Source organism: Tiliqua scincoides, chromosome 1 (assembly GCF_035046505.1).
Source record: "Tiliqua scincoides isolate rTilSci1 chromosome 1, rTilSci1.hap2, whole genome shotgun sequence".
Classification (NCBI taxonomy): domain Eukaryota; kingdom Metazoa; phylum Chordata; class Lepidosauria; order Squamata; family Scincidae; genus Tiliqua; species Tiliqua scincoides.
The window spans coordinates 27,075,767-27,098,709 of record NC_089821.1 but is presented as its reverse complement, the minus strand read 5'-3'; the positions used below and the strand labels follow the sequence as shown (position 1 = coordinate 27,098,709).

General features: G+C 44.9%; 1 protein-coding gene across 1 annotated transcript in view; it reads right to left on the bottom strand.

Annotated features, from left to right (window-relative positions):
- Nucleotides 1-22,943, bottom strand: part of ALX4 (ALX homeobox 4) — an 85,661-nt gene that overhangs the window by 9,547 nt on the left and 53,171 nt on the right. Inside the window, exon 2 of the mRNA XM_066639850.1 lies at nucleotides 17,466-17,776. Within this exon, the coding sequence (XP_066495947.1) occupies nucleotides 17,466-17,776 (311 nt within the window). The remainder of the gene's footprint in view (nucleotides 1-17,465; nucleotides 17,777-22,943) is intronic.

Genomic DNA, 22,943 nt, shown 5'->3' with positions numbered 1-22,943 from the left:
AGGCAGCTTCAATGTCCAACTAAAAAGGACAAAAAAAGAGGCTTGAATGGTAAGGGGAAAGTTTTCTATTTTGCACTTGCAAAGCCTGGAGGGTCTTTATTCTGATGTGCCTGAAATAGAAGAACTTTAAACTGGGCATTGGGAGGGCTGGAAATCTTACTGATTCTTTTTGGGGGGTGTTATTGTAGGCAGACTACAGAGTAAGCCCCACTGACCACTATGGGACTTACTTCAGAGTAGACATGCATAGGATTGGGCTCACAGGCTGCAATCCTACCCACACTTTCCTGAGAGTGAGCCCCATTGACCACAATAGGACTTACTTCAGAGTAGATGCACTTGGTGGAACAGGCCTGGCTTCCCCTTATTTAATTATTTCTTTTATTTTAATTTAATTATTTCTAATTCTTTATTTTCATTTGCTTGATGATGTCACTTCTGGCCATGACATCACTTCCAGTGGGTCCTGGACAGACTGTCGTTCTAAAAAGTGGGTCCCAGTGCTAAAAGTTTGAGAACTGCTGCAATAAGGTGTTAGTAAGTTGACACAGGGGTGTGTGTGTGTTTGTGTGTGTGTGTTTGTGTGTGTGTGTGTGTGTGTGTGTGTGTGTGAGAGAGAGAGAGAGAGAGAGAGAGAGAGAGAGAGACTCTACAAGTTTTCAAAATCACTAAAATAAGAGTTTGGAGCAATAATACCTTCATGTTATATATCAATCAATGCGTAATTTCTTCCAGAATGCAATGAAACAAACCACATTGAAATATCTGCGTTCTAACAAAAGGTAAAGCCAAAAACCAGTAGGGGCGGGGCGATGGTACATCACTATGCCCACCACCTGGGGCGTTGCCCCACCCACTGCATGGGGTGATGCGCAGGCCTTCCGCACCGGGTGATGCGAATCCTAGTGACGCCACTGCTTATTATAGTATTTGATTTTATAGGCAATATCATATTTGATCAAATGCATGATAGGAAAGTGACAGTGAATATCAATATTTATGGATAGTGAAGATAGTGTTGTGTAATTAAAAAATAGTCCAATGAATGTGGAGGAGGCAGAGGCTGTTTTGCAAGACGAGTTTTTAAAAAATGAATGGAACACATGCCAAAAACAGAAGTACTATGTACAAGTCATTCAGTATTCAATCACAGGGTCAAAAATTAGTCTAGATGCACCCAGTCACTACAGATTGAGACTTAATTTGCATTTTATCACATGTGAGACCACCACTATTGATTCACAGGCCTTAAAAAACACTTTTTTTAGTTGCCAAGGATGTTTGAATGAATTTAGGATATTTTTTAGGGTGCAGAATCCAATCATAGCATTGGTTTTCCCTGATTGGCTCTAGGTTTGGGGATACGGCATAGCCTCCTTCTATGCTGATTCAAGCAGCTACGTTGTGATGAAGCTGATGCCATGGCGTCCTCATGAGAAAGCTGCTTGAATTGGCACAGAAGGAGGCTATGCCGTACCCCCAACTAGAGCCAATCAGGCAAAACCAATGCTATGATTGGGTTCAGCACTCCAGATATACCCAAGAGTATACTGAACTTTTACAACAAAATGTATGTGGGTCTGTGTTATTCATCATTATCATTACTCTTATTAATAATATTTATATATTGCTATTCAAAGTTCACAAAGCGATTTGCTGACAAAATCAAAACTAAATTACTCTGTCCCAAAAAGGCTCACAATCTAAAATGATACAGAAGAACATCAGCCACTAGAAAAGACACTGTGCTGGAGTGTCTTTTGGAGACTGTTACTCACCCCCTGCTAAATATAAAAAGATCACCACTTGAAAAAGTGCCTCTTTACCCGTACCACTTTTCAGCAAAAAGTAGTTCAATAAATCCATAAATAGTTCTCTGTCCCCAAAGAGCTCACAGTCTAAAAAGTGATGCTGAAGAGACAGCAGTAACAGCCTCTAAAAGATGCCATGCTGGGGTGAAGAGGAACAGTTGCTCTCCCCCTGCTAAATGTAAGAGGACACTGCTTTAAAAGGTGCCTCTTTGCCCAGTTAGCAGGGATCACTACTGATCATCGTGAGACACCCAGAGTCACAATTAAGTCCTGAGGAGAAAAGGGTCATATCTGTCAGTGAACTCCAGTTCAGCAGCCTCACTATTGTCCTCCGAATATAATTTTCCATGCGGAATCTTAAAGGTCAAGATTCTATCTCAAGAAAACAGTGATGTCACCATAGCACATCAGAAAAATGTAGAACTAATTTGTCAAAATCATGCCAAACTAAAACAGGAATACAAACAATTGCCACTGAATTCCAGCTGTGTTGATTGTTTAAATTTTGTGTTTTGTCACGTTTCTATGGTTTATTCATGTACTATGTGTTATGTACTTCTGTGTTTTTGCTATGGCCTTTAGCTGATGCACTTGTTGAGTAAATCTTGAAATTTCTTGTCTTAAAAAAAATTAAAAAGCAGCTTTGGCACTGAAATGCTGTAGACACCAAATGAATATTTCCACAGGTAAACAAGTTTTTGTTGATTTAATTCTGTTCTGTCCTCCCATGCCCTGATGCTAATGAGGAAAGATGTCACACTTCTAGCTAGTAGGTATAAAACAGAGTCTCTCCAGAGAGTGACATGTCACCTGCTTCTTTCCATTGGGATGTTTTAATATTTTGCTACAAGTTAAATTCTGTGTGGCCTTTTCAGCCACACTAGACGCTGTGCCAGAACCACCTTTCAGAGCGCGATACCATAGTCTTTCGAGACTGAAGGTTGCCAATACAATATACAAGTTAAATACAATTGACATTTTGTCACTTTTGTATATTCTTATTGCACACTCTGAGTGCATGGTATGGATCAAACTAGAGCAGTGTTTCTCAAACAGTAGCTTGGGACCCACTAGGTGGGTCATGAGCCAATTCCAGGTGGGTCCCCATTCTTTTCAATATTTTATTTAATATATCAGACGATGCTCCCACAGTATGTGACTGCATTTGGGGAAATGTGACACATCTGTACTTTTAACAGGCTACTATGTATATGCTTTTAACAATGATAGTAAATGGGACTTACTCCTGGATAAGTGTGGGTAGGATTGCAGCCTAGGATTGTTAAAAATTTTCCTGCTTGATGATGTCACTTCCAGTCATGACATCACTTCTGGTGGGTCCTGACAGATTCTCATTCTAAAAAGTGGGTCCTGATGCTAAATGTGTGAGAACCACTGAACTAGACACTTAAATAAACAAATCCACATGACACCACTCCAGAACTTGTACAGTGGGAGTGAATTCCCTTCCCCCTTGTCTAAGCTCACAATCCCTCCCCCTTGCCTTTGACTGAGTCTGACTTCCCTTGTAAACTGCCGGAGTCCCTCTTGCCAGCATCTCACTTTGATCTCTGAGAGGATATTTCTCCCTGTCTGCTTGGGGCTGGCAAGGAGCATCTTGGTGACCTGGAGATTTCCTCCCCATGTGGCTTGGGATGGTTTGTATCTCATCCAAGCAGCAGCAAAGCAATCACTCATTCTTGTGAAATGGCTGGAACAGCATCTATATGGGTGTCTGCCAGCTGCAGCCTTCTGAATCAGGAAGATGGTTTTTTGTCTGCCCGGAACTCTCTGCAAGAGATGACAACTTCTGCGAACTTGACTTCACTGAAATGGAACCCATAAGGTGCAGTAGCCCCAAACAGAGAAGGATACAGACAGACTGGGCTATATCAGTGTTGACACAGAAACATGCATTTATGTAGAATGAGAGAGAACTATCTTTGTAATGGAACTGAATGTATCTGTCACCCTCATCAGTCTACTTTGTCTTCACCACATGTTGATCTTGCCCCCTCCCATAAGCAGTCCAGCTGGCAGCCAGTTGTGGGCTTGGCCAGTCCCACAGATCTTTGATCTGCAGATGCAGAGTCCACAATGGTGACCCTGCTGTGCATAGAGGAGCGCATAACAGGTAGAGAGGGTGCCATAAGCTGCAAACAGAACATATGTTGTGCACATGTGTTCCTTCCCATACATGGCAAACACATTTTTTTCCCCTGTCAGTGTTAAACATTCGCGAGGGTACTGTTGAATATGCATGACGTGTGCTGTATAACAATTCGAGGACATCCAGGAATGCCCTCGGGCTAGCAAAAATCTCAACAGATGACTTCCAAGGGGAGGATTGTGTGGGTAATGTGTGTAAAAGCCCAGATATCAAAGCAGCTTTCATAATCACAGGTTAAAACTTCAGAGGAATAAAGCTGACCCTGGGACTTTGAATTTGTTAATTTGAAAGGGAATCCAAATCTTGCTTTATGTTTGCAAGTGAGCAGGCACCCATTGTGAGTCCCCGACTCTTAAGCCTGGGAATATAGAAGAGCTGTTCAGTTATTTGTCTCCACCCCTCCCAGCTAGGTAAATCCTTCATCTAGCTTATTACCTTCTTCAGCATTCAGATAAACTGGTCCAACATCCCCAGTGGGCTTGGAAGAACTGCACAATCTTTGTCTTTGCATCCACAAGTATTTATTTGCTCTATTACATTTTATCTCTCCCTTTTATATCTCCCATCAGTGGCGTCACTAGGGTTTGCATCACCCAGTGCGGGAGGCCAGCACGTCACCCCCATGATGGACCTCCTCCCACACAGTGAGGTACCATCACCCCGCCCCTGTTGGTTTTTTGGCTATAACTGTTGATGTAATGGAGATAGTTCAGTGCAGTTTATTTCACTGCATGCTGCATGAAATTACACATCAAATGATATATATAACATGATGGTATTATTCAAAAATTCCAAGATTTTAAAATTTTTGGCCAGTAGTGGTATCATCCCCCTTGTGTGTGTCACCCAGTGCGGCCCGCACCCCCCCAGCGATGCCACTGGTATTCAGATCAACACCTGACCAGACCAACACCTGCTTGGCTTCAGCAGAACGGCTGTGCCATGCAGAAGAAACCACCACCGTTTCAGTGCCAAGCAAACTAGTGGGCCACCAGCCGCTGTGCCAATTAGTGTTACTAAAGAACTAAGGTAAAACCAAATTTCTTGCTGTACTTGGGAGATTGGGCTACTTGGACCCATGTGGAGTGATGAGTAAAATCCAGAGATCATAAAAGAAGGCAGATCTCTAAGCCCCATTGCATACACACATATGCTGCTCACTTATTTTGCATATACTGGGCAACATCCTTCCTACACTCTATATATTGAATGATGGTGGACAAAGTCATGGCCTGCTCTGTAACAGGCAGGTTCGGAGGCCTATAGGCCCTGCTGCACATCTGTTGACATCATTGCTTGCATCCCAGAACCCAGAGTCTGTCAAGTCCGTCAATAATCCTGGTGTATAATTAAATTGCAAGCAGCTGGGAGGAACCCGCACCAGAGAGAGGGATACTCCTTCATTTCTTGAGATCAGTCTTAAGGCAATTGATGGCTCACTGTGGGAAAGAGGAGGCTCGATGAAATTGTCTTTTGGCTCAATTCAGTAGGGCAATTTTTATGTTGGCTTTACCAGGTCAGTTATGAATCATACTGGAAAAACTCCACCCATCCTTTCTGTCAATCACTGTCGTCACTGGAATGAAAGTTATGAATTCCAGCACAAGGGTAGGAATAGCACCCTTGTTCTTTCCCAGGTTCTGTGATGGTTGAGTGCCAAATTTTAAATACTGCCAGAAATTACTTCCTATTTTACTTCATCATATTTTTGTTCTGTCTTGCCAGATCCTGAAATTTGTATCATGCAAATAATTGTTTAATAGGTTTGAAAAGCCCTGGTGGCTATGAGCATATAACCTTGCAGTATACAGCACAACACAATCGAAGAGCAGATTTCTTTCTATTCCTACAGCTTGCTTTCTTTGCCAAGTATAAAAGCCAAGCCATAGCTGATACGCAAATATGAAACGAATAAAAGTGCCCACAGCCAAGCATTGAGACTGAGCTATCCAAAACATCTGGGTGCAGCAAAAGAAACCATAAGATCAGCATGGCAGTAACCCTACTACCTCTTACCTACAGAGCTGCAAATGTTCACTAATTAGATACAAATGATCAGGTTAATGGATTACAACATATACTGCATTGTGAAATCTACAATCGTTACCATCTCTAGTATAACATTTTGGCCAGCTTGTGCTATGGTTCTACTGCTATGTTGTTTTCAAGTAAAGATATTTTTCACCTATTTATGAGGTTCTTCCAGGGGGAAGAAAAGAGGAAAAGCACTACTCTGCTTTTATGAGACAGAGTGGGGGAAAAAGAATGCTGACAGCTTCTAATGGTTGAAAGCCCAACACTGAGTCTTCTCTGTGCCAGCTTTATAAACACGCATTTATTTAATAAATTTTAACCCACTTTTCAAAGACAGGCTCCCACAAGGTGACACGTGCAACAAAAAGTCAAAGAGATTTGTAGCGCAATCCTAACTTGTGCTGTAATAGGCAGGCCGGCGGGCCTGCGCTCTATCCAGAGCAAGTTTGGGGCTGGCTGTGGCTCAGCTGGAGGCAGGGGGAAATAATTCTCCTTACCCTGGGTAGAAACGCAGTAGCCCCAATGGGTCTACTTGGATCTGTGCCACCTAAATCGGTGGCACAAATCCAAGCAGCCCAGAGCTGTCCCAGGCTGCTTGGGAATGGGGCTAAGATCTGACATAAGTGCCAGATCCTGACCCCACCTCCTGCTCTCTGCTCACTGGACTGCCCGCCACCTGCCCTCCCTGCACCCCACAGTGCCTCCTCTCTACCATCCCCATGCTCCTGCGCCGGCCTGGAAAGGCTGGTGCAAACTTACTGAGCCTGGGGCACATGTCAGTACAGGGAGGCTGGCGCTTGTCCTTGTGTTGGCCTCCCTGACTCACAAGTCAGTGCAAATGTGCCTTCTGGCACGTTCGCGACGGTCCCTGGCCAGTGCAGGGTACTTGAATCAGCCCCAGGATGCTTTAGGATTGCGCCCTTAGAGTCCAATCCTATTGCACCACTGCACAGATGGGACTCATGTTCTGGGGGCATAGTGTGCTTTATGGCTGTTGCAAATGTTGACACCATAGAGTACAGCCAGGCCACCACTGCAAGTGATGCACAGCCACACACCAGTGGCCTGCAATGAGGCCCAACACCACTAAGTCAATGTGGGGGAGTGGACAGAAGGTGCAGGTGAGAAGGAGGCGGCGAGGGGGGATGGGGCAGAGAGGGGGCAGATTGAGGCCAGGAAGGGAACGTTATCAGTGGCACACTGATATCCCATTCCCCTTCCTGGCCTGGATCTGCCTTCCTGGGTCCACTTAGACTTTTGCCAGTAAAACCAATTTGGGCTATGTCAGAATGCCAGATGCAAGGGAGGGCACCAGGATGAGGTCTCTTGTTATCTGGTGTGCTCCCTGGGGCATTTGGTGGGCCGCTGTGAGATACAGGAAGCTGGACTAGATGGGCCTATGGCCTGATCCAGTGGGGCTGTTCTTATGTTCTTTTTCAAGTAAACCAATTTGGTCAGTGAAGGCTTACCCCCAGGCAAAGAAGGAAATGGTCCATTACCTGGAGGACACATCCAGGACTGCTCCCCCCTGCAGAATACAGCACACGCTCCGGGTTTGTGGCTGCATTGGTGGTGGGGATTTAGTTAGGGTTAGGCTGTCAGCCAGTCATTAAAAGCTTTGAGAAAGAGTATTGTAGTGATTTTAGAAATGGGCTATTTCAGATGCAAGGGAGGGCACCAGGATGCAGGTCTCTTGTTATCTGGTGTGCTCCCTGGGGCATTTGGTGGGCCACTGCGAGATACAGGAAGCTGGACTAGATGGGCCTATGGCCTGATCCAGCGGGGCTGTTCTTATGTGTTTGTTGCTCATTGAAAAGGACTGGGGCATGGTAGTTCTCTCCAGGGAGGGCATTCCATAACCATGGCATTGCCACCAAAAGCTCACTGTCCCTGGTACCAATAAGCAGGCCAAAGAGCAGCCACCTTGAGTGCCCTTTATTGGGATGGAAAGGCAGGATATAAATAAATAAATAAACTTGAGATGCTGAGTGAAATGCACAAGGCAGGTTCATATGGGCAGAGATGATCCTTACGCTGACAGATTCTAGAACATTTAGGACTTTAATAAATATATACTATTTTTATAAAAATATATAAAGACTACTTGATTTTATCAGAAACAATGTGTCTGGAGGGCCATTATGATAGGGAGCGTGCTGGAGACCATATTCTATGAGGATAGGTTGAAGGAGCTGGACATGTTTAGAAAAGTCAATTAAGAGATGACATTATAACTATAAAGATCTGGGGGGCTATCATATGGAGGGTGGAGCAGATTTGTTCTTGGATGCTCCAAAGGGTAGGACCAGGACAAAAGTGTTTAAATTGCCACAAGAGAGATTTTAATTAAACATTAAAAAGAATTTCCTGATGGTATGAACAGTTCGGCAGTAGAAGAGTCTGTGCTTCAGAAAGTGGTAGGCTCCCCATCTTTGGAGGCCTTTAAGCAGAGTCTGAAACAATCAGGGATGTTGTAGCGCTGAACAGCCTGCTTCGGCAGGGAGTTGGACTCGATCTTGTAGGTCTCTTCCAATTCTATGAGGCGGCATGTTGAAATATACCATGTTACCAACACTTACATCTATATTAATTGTGACTAAGGTAGCCAAGAGTAGATATTTCACCTCTACTTTGACAATATTTTGTAAAGAGAGGCCTTAGGGCTTCTTCAGATGAACAGTAGGCATGTAGCATTCACAGGAAATGCAGTAAGAGTGCGCTGTTGGCTCTTACATGTGGCAAGTCAGTTCTGATGGTATTAATTGCCACATGCCAGATTCAGGATTTGGCACACTACCACAAATCCTTGAAAAATGATGTTTGCGGCAACTGAGCCTTACACACGGCGGCAGATGAACATGACCAACTTGCCACAGGGTAACAGCCAATATGCTCCCACTTTTTCCATGGTTACCACACACCCAAAGAGTTGTTTGAATGGGCTCTTTAATTGTATATTTATCATACGCTGAAGAGCCATGCGTGGGCTGGAGACATCAAAATTCTGCACCATTAGACTGGATTCCATGACTTGTACAAATTACTCAGTTCAAGCAAAGTTGCATCTATTTGCTTAGTCTACAAACTTATTTTGCTTCTGCTGTGTGGGACACTTCTGACCACTGGAAAATCCTAAGGACTCCTCCAGCGGATTTCAACAGACACAGGCTTGTAAGTATGTAGGCAGTCTTGCACTTTAAGTATAAAATAGATGGGTTTCAATTCAAAGGCACAGTAACATACACTGAAGGTATTTCTGCTTATGTAAGGAGGGAGGTTTCTTGCTGTAGCCCCCAGCACACACATCCTATGATATTCAGAAAGATCCCCACATCACAAGTGGATTTTTAGGAGGTGCAGGGGGATAAAAATGGAAAGGGGAGGTGGGAAAACCCTGTTCTATTTACAAAATGGAAGTTAGGACTTATGGTTTTTGTTTTAAAATAATGAAAGCTGTATTTATTTCTTGAAGTTCTTAAAGCAATTTATTCTGGCCAGAGATGTAACTCACCACCCTGGCGCCTGGGCAATGATGTCATGTGACAACATGATGTCACTTCGGGGTTCTTGGAGGAGTGGGTGCTGGTGGCTTTGCACCCCTGTTCCTTCTCCTGTGGAGGGTTCTCTTTGAAGAGACGTCCCCATCAAGGGGAGACTTCCACAGGTGAAGGAACAGGGGTGCAAAGCCGCCAACACCTCCAAGGTGAGGTGAAGCCTGAGTGGAGGTCATATGCCCCCCTTGGCCTAGCGCCTGGGGCTGGTACACCTCAGGCTCCACTCTAGTTAAATCTCTGATTCTGCGACCAGAATACTGTGGGGGTTTTTGAGCACTTGAATGGAATTGTGGAATAGACAAAGCTTTGACTATAGAGAAGTTGTACTATATTGCACAAAGCCAATGATGGGCAGCCTGATTCTAAATAGGATTGGGTCTGAGGGCAGAGGTATTTACATCAGCAGAACAGTGTCTGGCTGTTTCAAAATGGTTGCTGGTAGCGCATGCAGCACTCCATTGGCGGCCATTTTGTGTGCAGCGCCGTAGCTTCACCACCAGAACAAGTAAGCCACCAGTTGAGGCTGGTGGTGGGCAAAACAGGGTGGGGGTGGGCGGATTGGGGGTGGTGATCAGGACCTTGGAGGGGTGTGACATGGGCAGGTTGTGGACAGGTGTCTGTGCAGTCTTCTCCACTGATATGCTAACCATCATAGCATCCTTGACACATCCCCTTGGGTCTCCTTGGATTTGTGTCAGAAAAATAGCTGCCACAGATTCAAATAGACCTATTGGAGGTTATGAAGGAGCAGAGAAGGGCAAATTGAAAAAAAAAATATACTTGCCACTCTGCCCCTGCATGGTCTCAAACTGTCTGCAGGCTCCACTGCACTGCCTCCACTGCACTGCACTTTTCCACTGCAGGCTCCTAAATGCACTGAGTAGCATTTAGTTGGGATTGAGCTCTGTGCCTGCTAACCTGTTCCTATTCTAGATTAAATTAGCTGTACTAACATAGCTAATACCCAATGAATGTACATATTATCTCTTAATATTCCTTCTGCAAGCCTAGGTAATTTTACATGACTAGTGTGATCCAACACATTCTGAGTACTTAAAATACAATATACTTTACAGGCAATATGGGGCTGCCGCTGAAAAATGGCAGCCCTGTGTTAAGTCTCTCTCTCTCCCTCTCTCTCTCTCTCCCTCTCTCTCTCTCTCTCACACACACACACACACACACACACACACACACACAGAGCCCATGTATATCATCACACTGTGTGACATCTTTTCCCCTTCCAACAGCAGCTAAAGATGTAGACTACCGGCAGAAAAATAGACAAAACTGTAGGTGAGTGGCAAGAACCAAGAATGCCTGTATGTGACTTGAAGGAGATGAGACAACCAAGATCTGTGATCAACTCTCCTGTCTCCTTAATTTTATGTAAAAAAGAAAAGAAAAGGGGCTCTCCATTTGGAGTGGGACCACAGAGCTAGAGGAAGAAGCTTTCCCTTCCCCTGTGCAATTTTTTCCAAGTAAAAATTACCCACCCATCTGCTATTTGCCCCCAGAGAAATCGTACCCACGCCACCTGTAACATGTATTTCTTCCATTGTGCATTTAGATAAATGAGAAACTACTTATAAAAGGTTCAATATGTTCTATGGTGGTAGGAGATGAAATCAGACTGCTAGGGAGTTCAAATAACCAAGCATCATATTTTGGATATCCACTTTCCTCCCCCATCTTCACCTCACATGCACATTTTGTGCTATGGGTAGAAAAGCCTGAAAATAATTTAGAACAAGAAAAATGCTGCTTCCGTCAGCACTTTCAGAAACTCACATTTCTGTACTCAATTAATCTAGAATAATTATCATTATCTGGTTCTGAATTTACAATTGTGGATTACAATCTATGGCTCACCATAAGTAAGCAAGCTCAATGCCACTGTCCCATATCCAAATCCTTTCCCCTGTGCACAGCATGAGTAGTTAAAGAAACCATCATGCTCAAAACTTGGAATCCATTCACATGGTGGCATCATACTGTCATAACCACAGGGTTTTTGTAATCAGACCCTATCGATTTTCTGCTTTGTAGGCCAAAATGGTTGTGTGACTGTCAATCAGCACAACCAAAGTCAGGTTTAGGAAATGTGCTCACAAGTACCCAAAACAAGAAAGGCACAAACACAAAACCCATATTACTGTAAATGCAAACTGATGCCACAGCATGAGAAAGTCATGGCGAAGGCTCAAATCGCTAAAAACATTTGGGTGCCCAAGACAGAAATTTCAAATGCCCCCTCCCCCAAAGTAAAGGTATAGTAAAAAAAATTATTTGGCATATTCTGTAGCTTTATATATACATAAGTCCCCTCATCAGTGGCGTAGCTAATAAAAGTGTCACCCGGTGCTGAGTGCAAAAAGATGCCCTGGAAGTGATTTTACATGCAGACTTTCAAATAGTGAAAAAATGGGGTAGTGGCATAGCCCTCATTCCAACCTGGGGCAGGTTCGTGCCCTGGGTGGAATCGTGGGTGACATGCCACCCCCCGGACATGATGTCCCCCCTCCCCAGGATACTCACCGAGGCGTAACAGAGCCTCACATGATGCTCAGCAGTGACCAAGAAGCCTTCTGAGGTTTCTCCCCGTTTTGAACAATATTTCCGGTTTCCTGATGAAACCTCAGAAGGCTTCTTGGCCACTGCCGAGCGCTGCTCGGAGCCTTGCCTGCCCATGGAACAGCTTGGACAGGCGGGTAGGGCAGGGTGGCAGCGGTGGGAATGCAGCAAGTGCATAGTGAGTGCAGCACCTGAGGCATTTGCCCCCCTGCCCTGCCTCAGGTCCACCACTGGGTATAGCTAAGGCATCTGTTATCTGGGGTCAATGATTCTGTAGCCCCTCCCCCATGATGAAATCAAATTTAATTTATTAAGTAATTAAAAAGTTTTCTGGTTAATTGGCCATAACTTTTGACAGAATACAAATATTCCAATGCAGTTTGTTTCATTGCATTCAGCATTGACTTACCTTTCCAATGATTCATAACATGATGGTATTATTTGTACATACCAAGGTTTTCACAATTTTGATCACTAGTGTCAAGCTCAGCTTGTTGCCCCCCTAAGGCTTGTTGCCTGGTGCAGTTGCTAACCCCTGCACTCCCTTAGCTATGCCACTGCGCCTCATATCCATGTGGAATAAGGTTTCACCAACACCCCCATAGATACTGAAACCACGGATAAAAGGGAATCCTTTTATACTTACTGTGGTGCCAAATACATCTCTTCCTTTGCAGCCTGTTATAGACCGCTAGAGGAGGAACAGGAGAAGGAGTCAGCTGTAATACTAGAGGAGGGAGGCTAAGAGAAAACACTAATAGGAAGCAGAACTCTTCCTGTTTCCTGTTAGCATCCTGGCTGTCTCCCTCCTCTACTGTGAGTTCTTGGCACCACAGTAAAGGACAGATAAGTAATGGATGCACGGGGGTGGGACGGGTGGGACTGTGGATACATGAATCTCATTGATACGGGATCCACGGGATACCTATACCTCCACAACCTACCATCTGAGATAGGCAGCCTCTCCTTCCCAAAGGTTGGCTTCCACTATGCAAATGGTAGAGTTGCCAGCTTAGGGCTAAATCCTATCCAACTTTCCAGCTCCGGTGTAGCCACAATGGTAAGGGAACACATGTTCCAATACCGTGAGGAGGCCCCAGTGACTACCCCTCCACCATAGGATGCAGCGCACACCCCACTGGCACAATTGAACCAGCACTGGAAAATTGGATAGGACTGGGCCCTAAGATGCCTAGAGATTTCAGAGGCAGTGCTTGGTGTTGTCCTAAGACTGTCCACCCATGAAAAATGGGTGGGTTGGTGGCTGGGTGGGAATCTGGTCCTAAAGGGGTGTCCCAGCAGCTTCAGTCCCAGAGCTTAGCAATGGCCTCCTAAATAGGCTAAGAGTAAATTTTCCCAGAGGGTAAAAACTGTAGAAACAGAATCATGCTTTGCCAACCGGTAATGCTAGGGAATACGTCCTCACATTAGATTATACAACTCCGTAGTCACAACATATTCCAGAAAGAGTTACATCCAGGTTCCTGCTTTGGGCTCTATGTCTGTACAGTCCTTTGTCTGAGCCTCCCCAAGGGACTCTTTCCCTGTTCCATATATGACAAGCTTGTCCTTGCATGCGTGCGCTAGCCCCCCGTGCCTGCCTCTTTGTCACAGTCTTGCTCTGCCTTTCTCTCCCACTCATCCCCACCTTTCTGCTCTGTTTGCCCTCCCCCACACATTTCTCCCACATTTCTTACAGGCGATCCTGAGCCCTTCATGCTGTTGCTCTGCCTCGTGCAGGAACAGAGCCAGAATTCATCTTTAAGCACTGAAACTGGACACCATTTTATCAGTGGCCTGGAATGGGAAATTGGAGCCTGGGATGAGAGAGCTGAATAACTTGAGCTTGTTTTCATTTCATGTTTAATTTCCTGCAGGCTTAGTTCAGCCTTTCCGCTTCTTCCAGCAGCCTCCTAGGGTTTTATGGGAGAAAAGGGATCAAGACATATTACTTCTTGCTTTGCTTTTTTTATTTCTTTATTTTTGCACCCAGGCTGTGATTTGGTTGCTACAGCAGAGTTTGCGGCAGAGGTTGCAATTTTCACCTTGCTTTCAAGCTCCTGCCCCGTCACAGAGCCAACATTGGAAAAGATTTTCATTAACAAGTGGGTGCTCTGGGGACAGACAAAGGTTCCTTGGCACTCCATGAGATGGAAAAAGGCCAGACAACCAGCTAAGCGACATGCTGACTGAGGAACAACCAATGGGAAAAAGCAGCATCGTTCAGGTCGTGGCATAACCAAAAAGCTGCAAAGTTTAATGTGCTACTGATTGCATACTTGACAGGCAGCTGCAGCTAATCCTTGCTCTCTGATGCATGTACACATGCTGTGTGTGTATATATATACACACACAGATATATAGATATATCTAAAGATATATATAATCTTTAGATGTACAACAAGGCAACAAGCTTAGAAGGCAACAAGCTTTAGGGGGCAACAAGCTGAGCTTGACACTAGTGATCAAAATTGTGAAAGCCTCGGTATGTGCAAATAATACCATCATGTTATATAACATTGGAAAGGTAATTCAATGCTGAATGTAACATGTGAAGCCAGGGACCACACGGGCTTCTGCGTAGCCATAATCCACCACTTACTGTTGTCACTGCTTCCTTCCCATGCTTGCACCCCTCTAGAGAGGAGGGTGGGAGGGTAAGCAAACAATCCCCCTTCCCTTTATTTACAGGAAGCTGGCATACCAGCAGAAAGGCTGGAGCCTTCCTGCATGCACATGCGGAGTGATGGCGGTCCATCAGAGCAGGTAAACCCTGCACTGGGATGAAATGGGGCACGGGAAGGTGGGGAGGAGGTTGAACGGGGTGGAGGGAGGGTGAAAAGGGAAGGTGATAATGCAGGCACTTTTGTGGCAGCCTGCACTGGCGGGATGTGTGTTTCAGTGGCATAGGCCTTGAATAGGATTCAGCATCTGGAGGTGCTCTGAGGTACAGCATGGCGCACACTTCCGGTTCATGCCATGATTTCCAGTCATGTCTGGAGGTGTGCTGTGGCATGGGGAGGCTGCTGAGCCTCTAGGAGACTGGAGGCTGGAAGGCACTTGCAGTTTTTGCCAAGGCTTGTTCTGGAAGCCTCCTGAGGCATCGCAATACCTCTGAGGATGACTGGAATTTGCCAACCTGAACCAGAAGGCCTTCTGAGGTGCAAGGAGGCCAAGTGTGGCCTCCCCATGCCTCAGAACACCTACCAGACATGAACAGAAGCCTCTTCTGGTCACGTCCGGAGGTCTTCTGAGGCTCTCCAGCCGCATGCTCGGTGTCTGTGGCTATTCAAACCTATACTGGATTGTGAATTATTGCTGCCAAATGGTTCATAAATTATTGCCAGTGGCTTGGGAGCTGCTGTGACATGCCCCTCCTACTTTGCTGTTCATCCTGTTTGAAGGGAGCTGATCACGTAGGCAGAGATGCTGGTATGGTTGCTTCCTATAGCAGCAGCGGCAGCAGTGTGAACAGCTTCCTTTTAACAGTACTGGCAATGGAGCGGGAGCAGCCATGTTGCACCTGTTCCCATTGCCGCCACAACTGTTACTGTATGAACTGGATCCATTTCAGAAATATTTAATAAGTCTTTAGTGCCAACAGTGTGCTGGATGTTCTTTGGAATACTGACACAGCATGGTCTTACCCTAGCAAACGTACAGCCGTGTTTGTGAGCCATGTCAAACTGTTGAGCCATGTTTGTGCAGGACAAATGAATACAAAGCCACTTCTGGGCTGACTTCATCATATGGCACGACACAACAAGTTTGCTCTGAGCATGAGCTGGTGGCACCATGGGGACACCATGGGCTGACTGGTAGTGCATTCACCTAACCTAAAGAGTGTGCCCATATCAAAATTTATGTCATATTTTGTTTCATTTCTTTTTCATCCTTTACCATCCTAGAAATGTTGAAATATTGCAATTGCAATATACTGTATTTTGCCCATGGTTACCTGGCATTGTGTGGCTGAATGGCTTGGACACCTATAACCAAATAAAAGTGATTGTTTAGTTGGCCGGGTGTGCTCAGGCCCTACATCCTGACTGTACTGATGCAGGTTAGGATTGCACTGTAAGAAATTCATCACACAGCAACAACTTTCTTTGTTCCACTTCACCATTCCGCCTTTGCTAGAAGCTTAAATGGGTTTCTGCCATGGCTTCCCCAAGGAAAACTAGGACATTTTGAATAACCGAGTAAGAAAAAATGCCTGTAATGTAGGATTTACACAAACAAGGATTTCTGGTTTTGTTTAAAGGAAGCACTAAACCAAATACAATTCATTCTCATATATGTGAAGAGACAAGTGTGCACTGGGTTGGCATGTGCCTAATTTTCTAGAAGCTTCCCCCAGGCTCTGCTTCCATTCATGGATGACAGGCAGTGGGGCAAGGGTGTCGCCATCTCCCCACAGATTTACCCCCTGCAAGATCCCTGAGATCTGTGCCACTACTGTAACAATGAACTACCAAACTGTCATACTGACAGACAGCTAGCCAGGATTTTTATAATGGTAATGCAACTGTGGGAATAATATCCAGATCCATTGGCAGCTGTGATAATTCCTTCTCTTTAATAACAGGGAACCTTATGACTCTGTGAGAGGCCCCTTTTATAGAAAGTGTGTGTGTGTGTGTGTGTACGGATTGGGGGCTAGAAGACTCCATTTCAGGAGAAATTCTTCTTTATTGTCTTTAGACACCAGCTGTGGAGATTAAAATCCAAAGCAGTCAGAAAAGTGGCCCCTTCAGCACTTGGAAAGAAGCCAAGCTAGAAGAAAAATTCCCTTACAACCAACAGCCCCATAGAATTGACTGCAGACAGAGCTCACAAAGTTACTTACGATTGCTCTCCGGGTGAGCTGTTCTCCATGTGCCTGGCTGCCACTCAGGTACGTGACTAGTAAAGTATGAATTTGGAGAGACAATCACACATTCTTGGATGAGGTGTCTTTTCTTAACTTTGTTCGATCTGCCTTTGTGCTTTGAGTCAGGACAACAACTGTTGTCCTCACACAGGTGGGTGATATTCACCAGGAGAGATGCGGGGAAACATTACCTGGCTGATCTTGCTAAACCGTTCATCAACTTTTGAGACTCTGGGCCATCTAATTTTATTGGACTGCTTAGCGGTGGGTGGGAATTGGCCATGAAATCACTCTGGTCAATTTGTTGTACCAGTACAATGGGAAATTGATCAGCAGTCGGAAGAGAACTGATTTTACGTCAGCATTGAGAAACGCATCTGGGACATTACATGTATCCCTGCTGGTTTTCTGGTCCTCCCAAAACAGTTTTGCAAAACCTCTCTCCTTACCTGTACTCGGGCTTCAGTAAGATCTGTCCTCATGGCTAACTGCTCTCTGGCGTAGACATCTGGGTAGTGGGTCTTCTGAAAGACCTTCTCCAGCTCTTCCAACTGGTAGCTGGTGAAGGTGGTGCGGTTCCGTCTCTTCTTCCCCTTGTTACTCTCTGAGTCGGTCTTGTCCATTGGGCTGGGGAGGTCGTTGCTGGGCCTTTCTTGAGACACCTTCACTCCAGTCTCTTTCACACTAAGGTAACTTCCATCCATTCCAGCAGGATCTGAGCCCGGCTGCAGTTCAGCCTCTCCCAGAGAACTTTCTTTAGCTGTGTATGGGGTGGGGAAAATAGGAGCAAGGAGGGAGAGAAAGAAAACATAAAGTTGTAGATAAATCAGTTGGTCTGGGAATTTACACCAATAGGGAAAGAAAGAGGGGATGGGGGCGGGTGAGATGGACAGATAAGAAGGGAAGACAGGGTAGATGAAACTTTTGGAAAAGAGAAAGACAAGGCCATTTGGCTTAGGCCTTGTATGGAAGGTGAAGGAAACAGCTGGAAACCTATAAAATAAATAAAAGGATTCTGTTTTAATGACAAGGAAGATTAGCTTTAGATTCCATGCTGGCTGGGATTTGTATTTGTGTTGCTAGTTCTGCTGTGATTTCCTGTACTGAAACAGATTACTTCAGGGCGCAGAAGAGATGATATGGGAGATATTGTGTGTCTTTTACAGGCTTCCACAACTATTGATTTGCTACAGAATATGCCTGAAGTAATCTGTTTCAGAGCGCGATACCATAGTCTTTCGAGACTGAAGGTTGCCAACAAAATGCCTACTACTTTGAACGCTGTCAGTGCAATCCCACTACACTGCTATCTTTTGCGCAGTGCAATTTTAACTTGCGCTGGAACAGACAGGCCGGTGTAAGTTTCGGGCTGCCTGACGCTCTGCCCGAGACAAGGGGAAACACTTCCCCTTACCCTGGGGAGAACCACAGCAGCCCCCGTGGGTCTACTTGGATCTGCCCTGGGCCGCCCAGGAATGGGGTCAGGATCCAGCATAAATGCTGAACCCTTGGCCCTGCCTCCTGCTCCCTGCCTGCCCCCAGGAACACTCGTTGCCCACCCTCCCCAAAATGTCTCCCTCCCACCTCCTCCCTGCCCTCGTCCCCCCAGACCTCCACGTCGGCCAAGCACATCTGTGTGCCAGTCTATCTCCCCTCAGAGTGGTGCAGAAATGCTTTATGGCACTTTCATGACACTCTTCAGCCAAGGGACTTGCATGGGCCAAAATGAACATTAGGATTGCGCTCTTAGTCACATGGTATAAATGGAGGGAAGGAGTAGACAGACATCCAAAACACTCAAATAATTTGTTCTTTTTTAATAATCAAAGAATTTCTCTTCCCCCCACACACACACACGGTACAGCATATGTCAAATTAATCCATATGCCAATCTCCCAGAAAAGCACTAGGAGAACTGGTTCCAGTGGTGCAGAAACATAAGTTCCATGCAAGTGCAGTTGGTCTTGTAGCCCAGCCTCATCCTTAACCATGCTAATTCAGCCCTACTCCTGCCTATATTTGGTTCTGCCCCTCCTTTAATGAATCAGATAATGTAACATCGCATATCTTACATTGCTTACGAGCAGATGGTAGCAGTGAAAACTAGCAGCTCTCCTAAGAAATTATATCCTACCCTCACCTTTTCTGCAAGAGAAGCAGAGTCAATCATTCCCCTCCACAAACCCCCCCCCCCCCATATAGGCTATACTGAAGGTTGGAGAATTATCTTTCAGGACAAAGCAGGAGAGAGTGGGCCTACCCCTTCGAAGTTTATAAATTCAGACATATGCGATGACAATGGATGGGGTCTTGGGGGCCATTCCTCTCCCTCTTTTTGAAGCCCTTTTTCATGACTGGCCTCAATCAAGTTCAAAGCATCAACTTCTTCCAGTTGTACAGGTATTCCCACCTTGGGAATTGAAAAATAATTTTTCTTAGGCAGCTTTTGGGAATTCCAGATTTATTTTTATTTTTTATTTTTGCATAGACTCCTATAGCATTTTTCTAGCACAGTGGTTCTCAACATTTTAGCACCGGGACCCACTTTTTAGAATGAAAATCTGTCAGGACTCACTGGAAGTGATGTCAAGACCGGAAGTGATATCATCAAGCAGAAAAATTAACAATCCTAGGCTGCAATCCTACCCACACTTACCCAGGAGTAAGTCCCATTTACTATCATTGTTAAAAGCTTACACACAGTAGCCTGTTAAAAGTACAGATGTGTCACATTTCCACAAATGCAGTCACATACCAAGGTAGCATCAAGTCTAATATATTAAAAATAAAATATTGAAATGAATGGGGACCCACCTGAAATTGGTTCATGACCCACCTAGTGGGTCCCGACCCAAAGTTTGAGAGACACTGTTCTAGCATCTATGAACAGTTCTCACTGTTCAATTCCCCCCCCCACTGTGCTTATGACTCACCTCTCCTCATTTGCAAACACTTTGCAAAAAGAAGATTTTTCTTCCTTTTGTGCCTCTACACATAGTAGAGGCTTACCCCTGGTTGAGGAAATGAATGTTCTCTTACCCGGAATGGACCTCTGCAACTACTGTGTCCTGTCCCCCTCACAAGATGCAGCAGTAGCTTTTTTGATGCCTCTGCATGGGTGGGAGGGGGGGTAATGGATAGGATTGGGCTCTAAGGAGTTAAGATGTTAAAGCATATTCTTGTGGCTTCCTTCAGAAATAAATAAGGGTAAATTTTCACTGTCACTTGCTAATGTGTTTAAATGCATAGCATTTGATCATGGGGAATACGCTGTATTGAACTACTCAAAGAAGGTTAGAGGTGAAAGAGACCTTGGAAGTTGTCTAGTCCACCTCCCTGTTCAGGGCAGGCAACTGCTATAGCATCTCTGTATGGCAGCCATCCTGCTACTATCCATTTTGTTTGTTTGTTTTCTTACAATTCATATACTGTACATGAGATGGAAACAGAATTGGTGATAATCTTGGTCATAATTATACAGCAGAAGTAATATATACCGAGATACTCGCCTATAAGTTGACCCCACAGATAAGTCGAGGGCAGGTTTTGAGTCAACAATCATGGAATTTTCTATGACCCTCGGATAAGTTGGGGATTAAACTATAGTGCCTGACTATAGTTTGATTTTACTAGAGGCCAGATCCTGAAAAATAACCCACCACTAATTGTTACCTAAGAACTGTAGTCTCTAATTTATTAAAAACATAGTAAAAGATCATAAGATACATTTTTATTCTTTTTAAATTCTGGTCTTCATCACCTTTTTATAAGCACTTTCAGAGTAAGTGCACTGTAAACAACATACCAGTAAAACAGTGGTTCCCAACCTGGTATTCATGTACTCCCAGGGACACTTAACAGGACCTTTAGGGGTACTTGAAAAAGAATGGAATAATGGCAGAAAAAGGCAGGTCATGCTCCAGAATGCCTTGCAAGACAGGAATGCCTTGCAAGGACCAGCAAGGCAGGAAGGGAGGTAGCTAGTTGGCTGTGAAAGCCCCACCAATAGCTAGTTTTTGGTCATCAATTCATGTATGAACAAGTGATTGAAAGCCAGCACAGTAAAAAAGCTGAAACATAATATGGAAAGTGATCAATCACCCAGAATTTCTCAGCACACTTCTGGGGCAAAGGCAGAGTCTCCTATTCTTCAAACAGATGAAAAGAGGAATCATGTGATGAATACATGAAGTCTGGGCTTTCATATAGAGGAGATGAGGGCTTGTATTATTAATTACAAACATTTTGCTAATATGAAGAGTACAGTTTATGGAAATGGACTGCCAAGGGATATGCAAGTGAAAAAGGTTGGCAACCACTGCAGAAGAACCATGAATCAAAGCCACCTTTAAGGTGTCTGGTGTGTTAAGCCAGAAGCTCTACGTACAACATACAACCCATAACACAGGGGCGCCCAAACCCCGGCCCTGGGGCCACTTGCGGCCCTCAAGACCTCTCAATGCAGCCCTCAGGGAGCTCCCAGTCTCCAATGAGCCTCTGGCCCTCCAGAGATTTGTTGGAGCCCACACTGGCCTGATGCAACTGCCCTCAGTGTGAGGGCGACAGTTTGACCTCTCGCATGAGCTGTGGGATGAGGGCTCTCTCCACTGCTTGTTGTTTTACATCTGTGATGCAGTAGCAGCAGCAGAGGAAAGGCCTGCCTTACTTTGTGCAAGGCCTTTTATAGGCCTTGAGCTATTGCAAGACCTTCATTCATTTATAAGTTCATCTTTAATATATTCCTTTATGTATGCTTATGCAAATTTATTCAAATTTTAAATGTAAATTAATTCTTTTTCCCCCCGGCCCCCGACACATTGTCAGAGAGACAATGTGGCCTTCCTGCCAAAAACTTTGGACACCCCTGCCATAACACATAACTGGGAGTGTGCAATTCAATTCACAGCAGAGAGATGCAGCTGCATATATTTGCAACCCTTTTTACTCAGAAGTAGACCCTCTGCTTTCCATGGGAGTTATTCTTAAGTAAGGGTGCATTGAATTATAGCCTGCTTCAGATGGAAAGGAGGATTCCCATCCTGGTGTTTCAAGAAACAGACCTGCTTTGCAAGCATTTGCAAAGCAGAACCAGGCTGCAGCAGAAGGAAGGAGAATAAAAGTTTAACAAATTGCTTCTAAGGAGCTGTGCCTGCCTGCTGCTTGAGAAACTTGGCGCCTTTCTGCCCTTGAGGAACAAAACTGTTCAGAGTCTGATCAACCGGGAGATAAGGCGAAGTGAGAATTGGAGCTTGATTACTTGGCAAAAATTTCACTTACTAAGTCACAAGTAAATGGATCACAAGAAGAAAATCTCTTTTCAGTAAAGATGATCAGGTCTTCACAACCCTCTACAGAACGTGTGAGCTTGTTCTATATGCTGCTTATTTTGAATCTAAAAGGATTTCTGTAATGTGATTCTTTTTAAAAAACCACAGGACGCACAGACAACTCTCCAATACAGTGTTAAATTCAAGGCCTCTGTATTTTTACAAAGGCAATTATGCAAAATGTGGCAGAGGGATCCCAGATCAATGGCCACCACAGTACCTCTTCAGGCCCCAGTGCACTGGTCCCATTAGTTAGGATGCCTCATTGCAGCTGCTCCCTCTCCTTATCCTTTTCAGTATTTCTCAGTGTTTGTCCCCTGCTGTACCACTTCTTATGGTCCACCTATTGGAAGTACCACCGGAAGTAACTGATCCCTGGTCATCGCCAATTACTTCCAGGTTGGGAGGCCAGATGCGATGCAACAAACACCAGTAAGAGGCTCAGGGTGAAAGGGAGGGCTTTTTCAAGCACGTGAAAGGCACACTTCAGAGCTCTGCCCATTGAGCCAAGCCTCCTGCTGCTGAATGTTGCATTGTGTCACTGGTCTCACTGCCAGGTGGCAGATGTCCAGGGGTCCCATGAATACCACCAGATAGTAC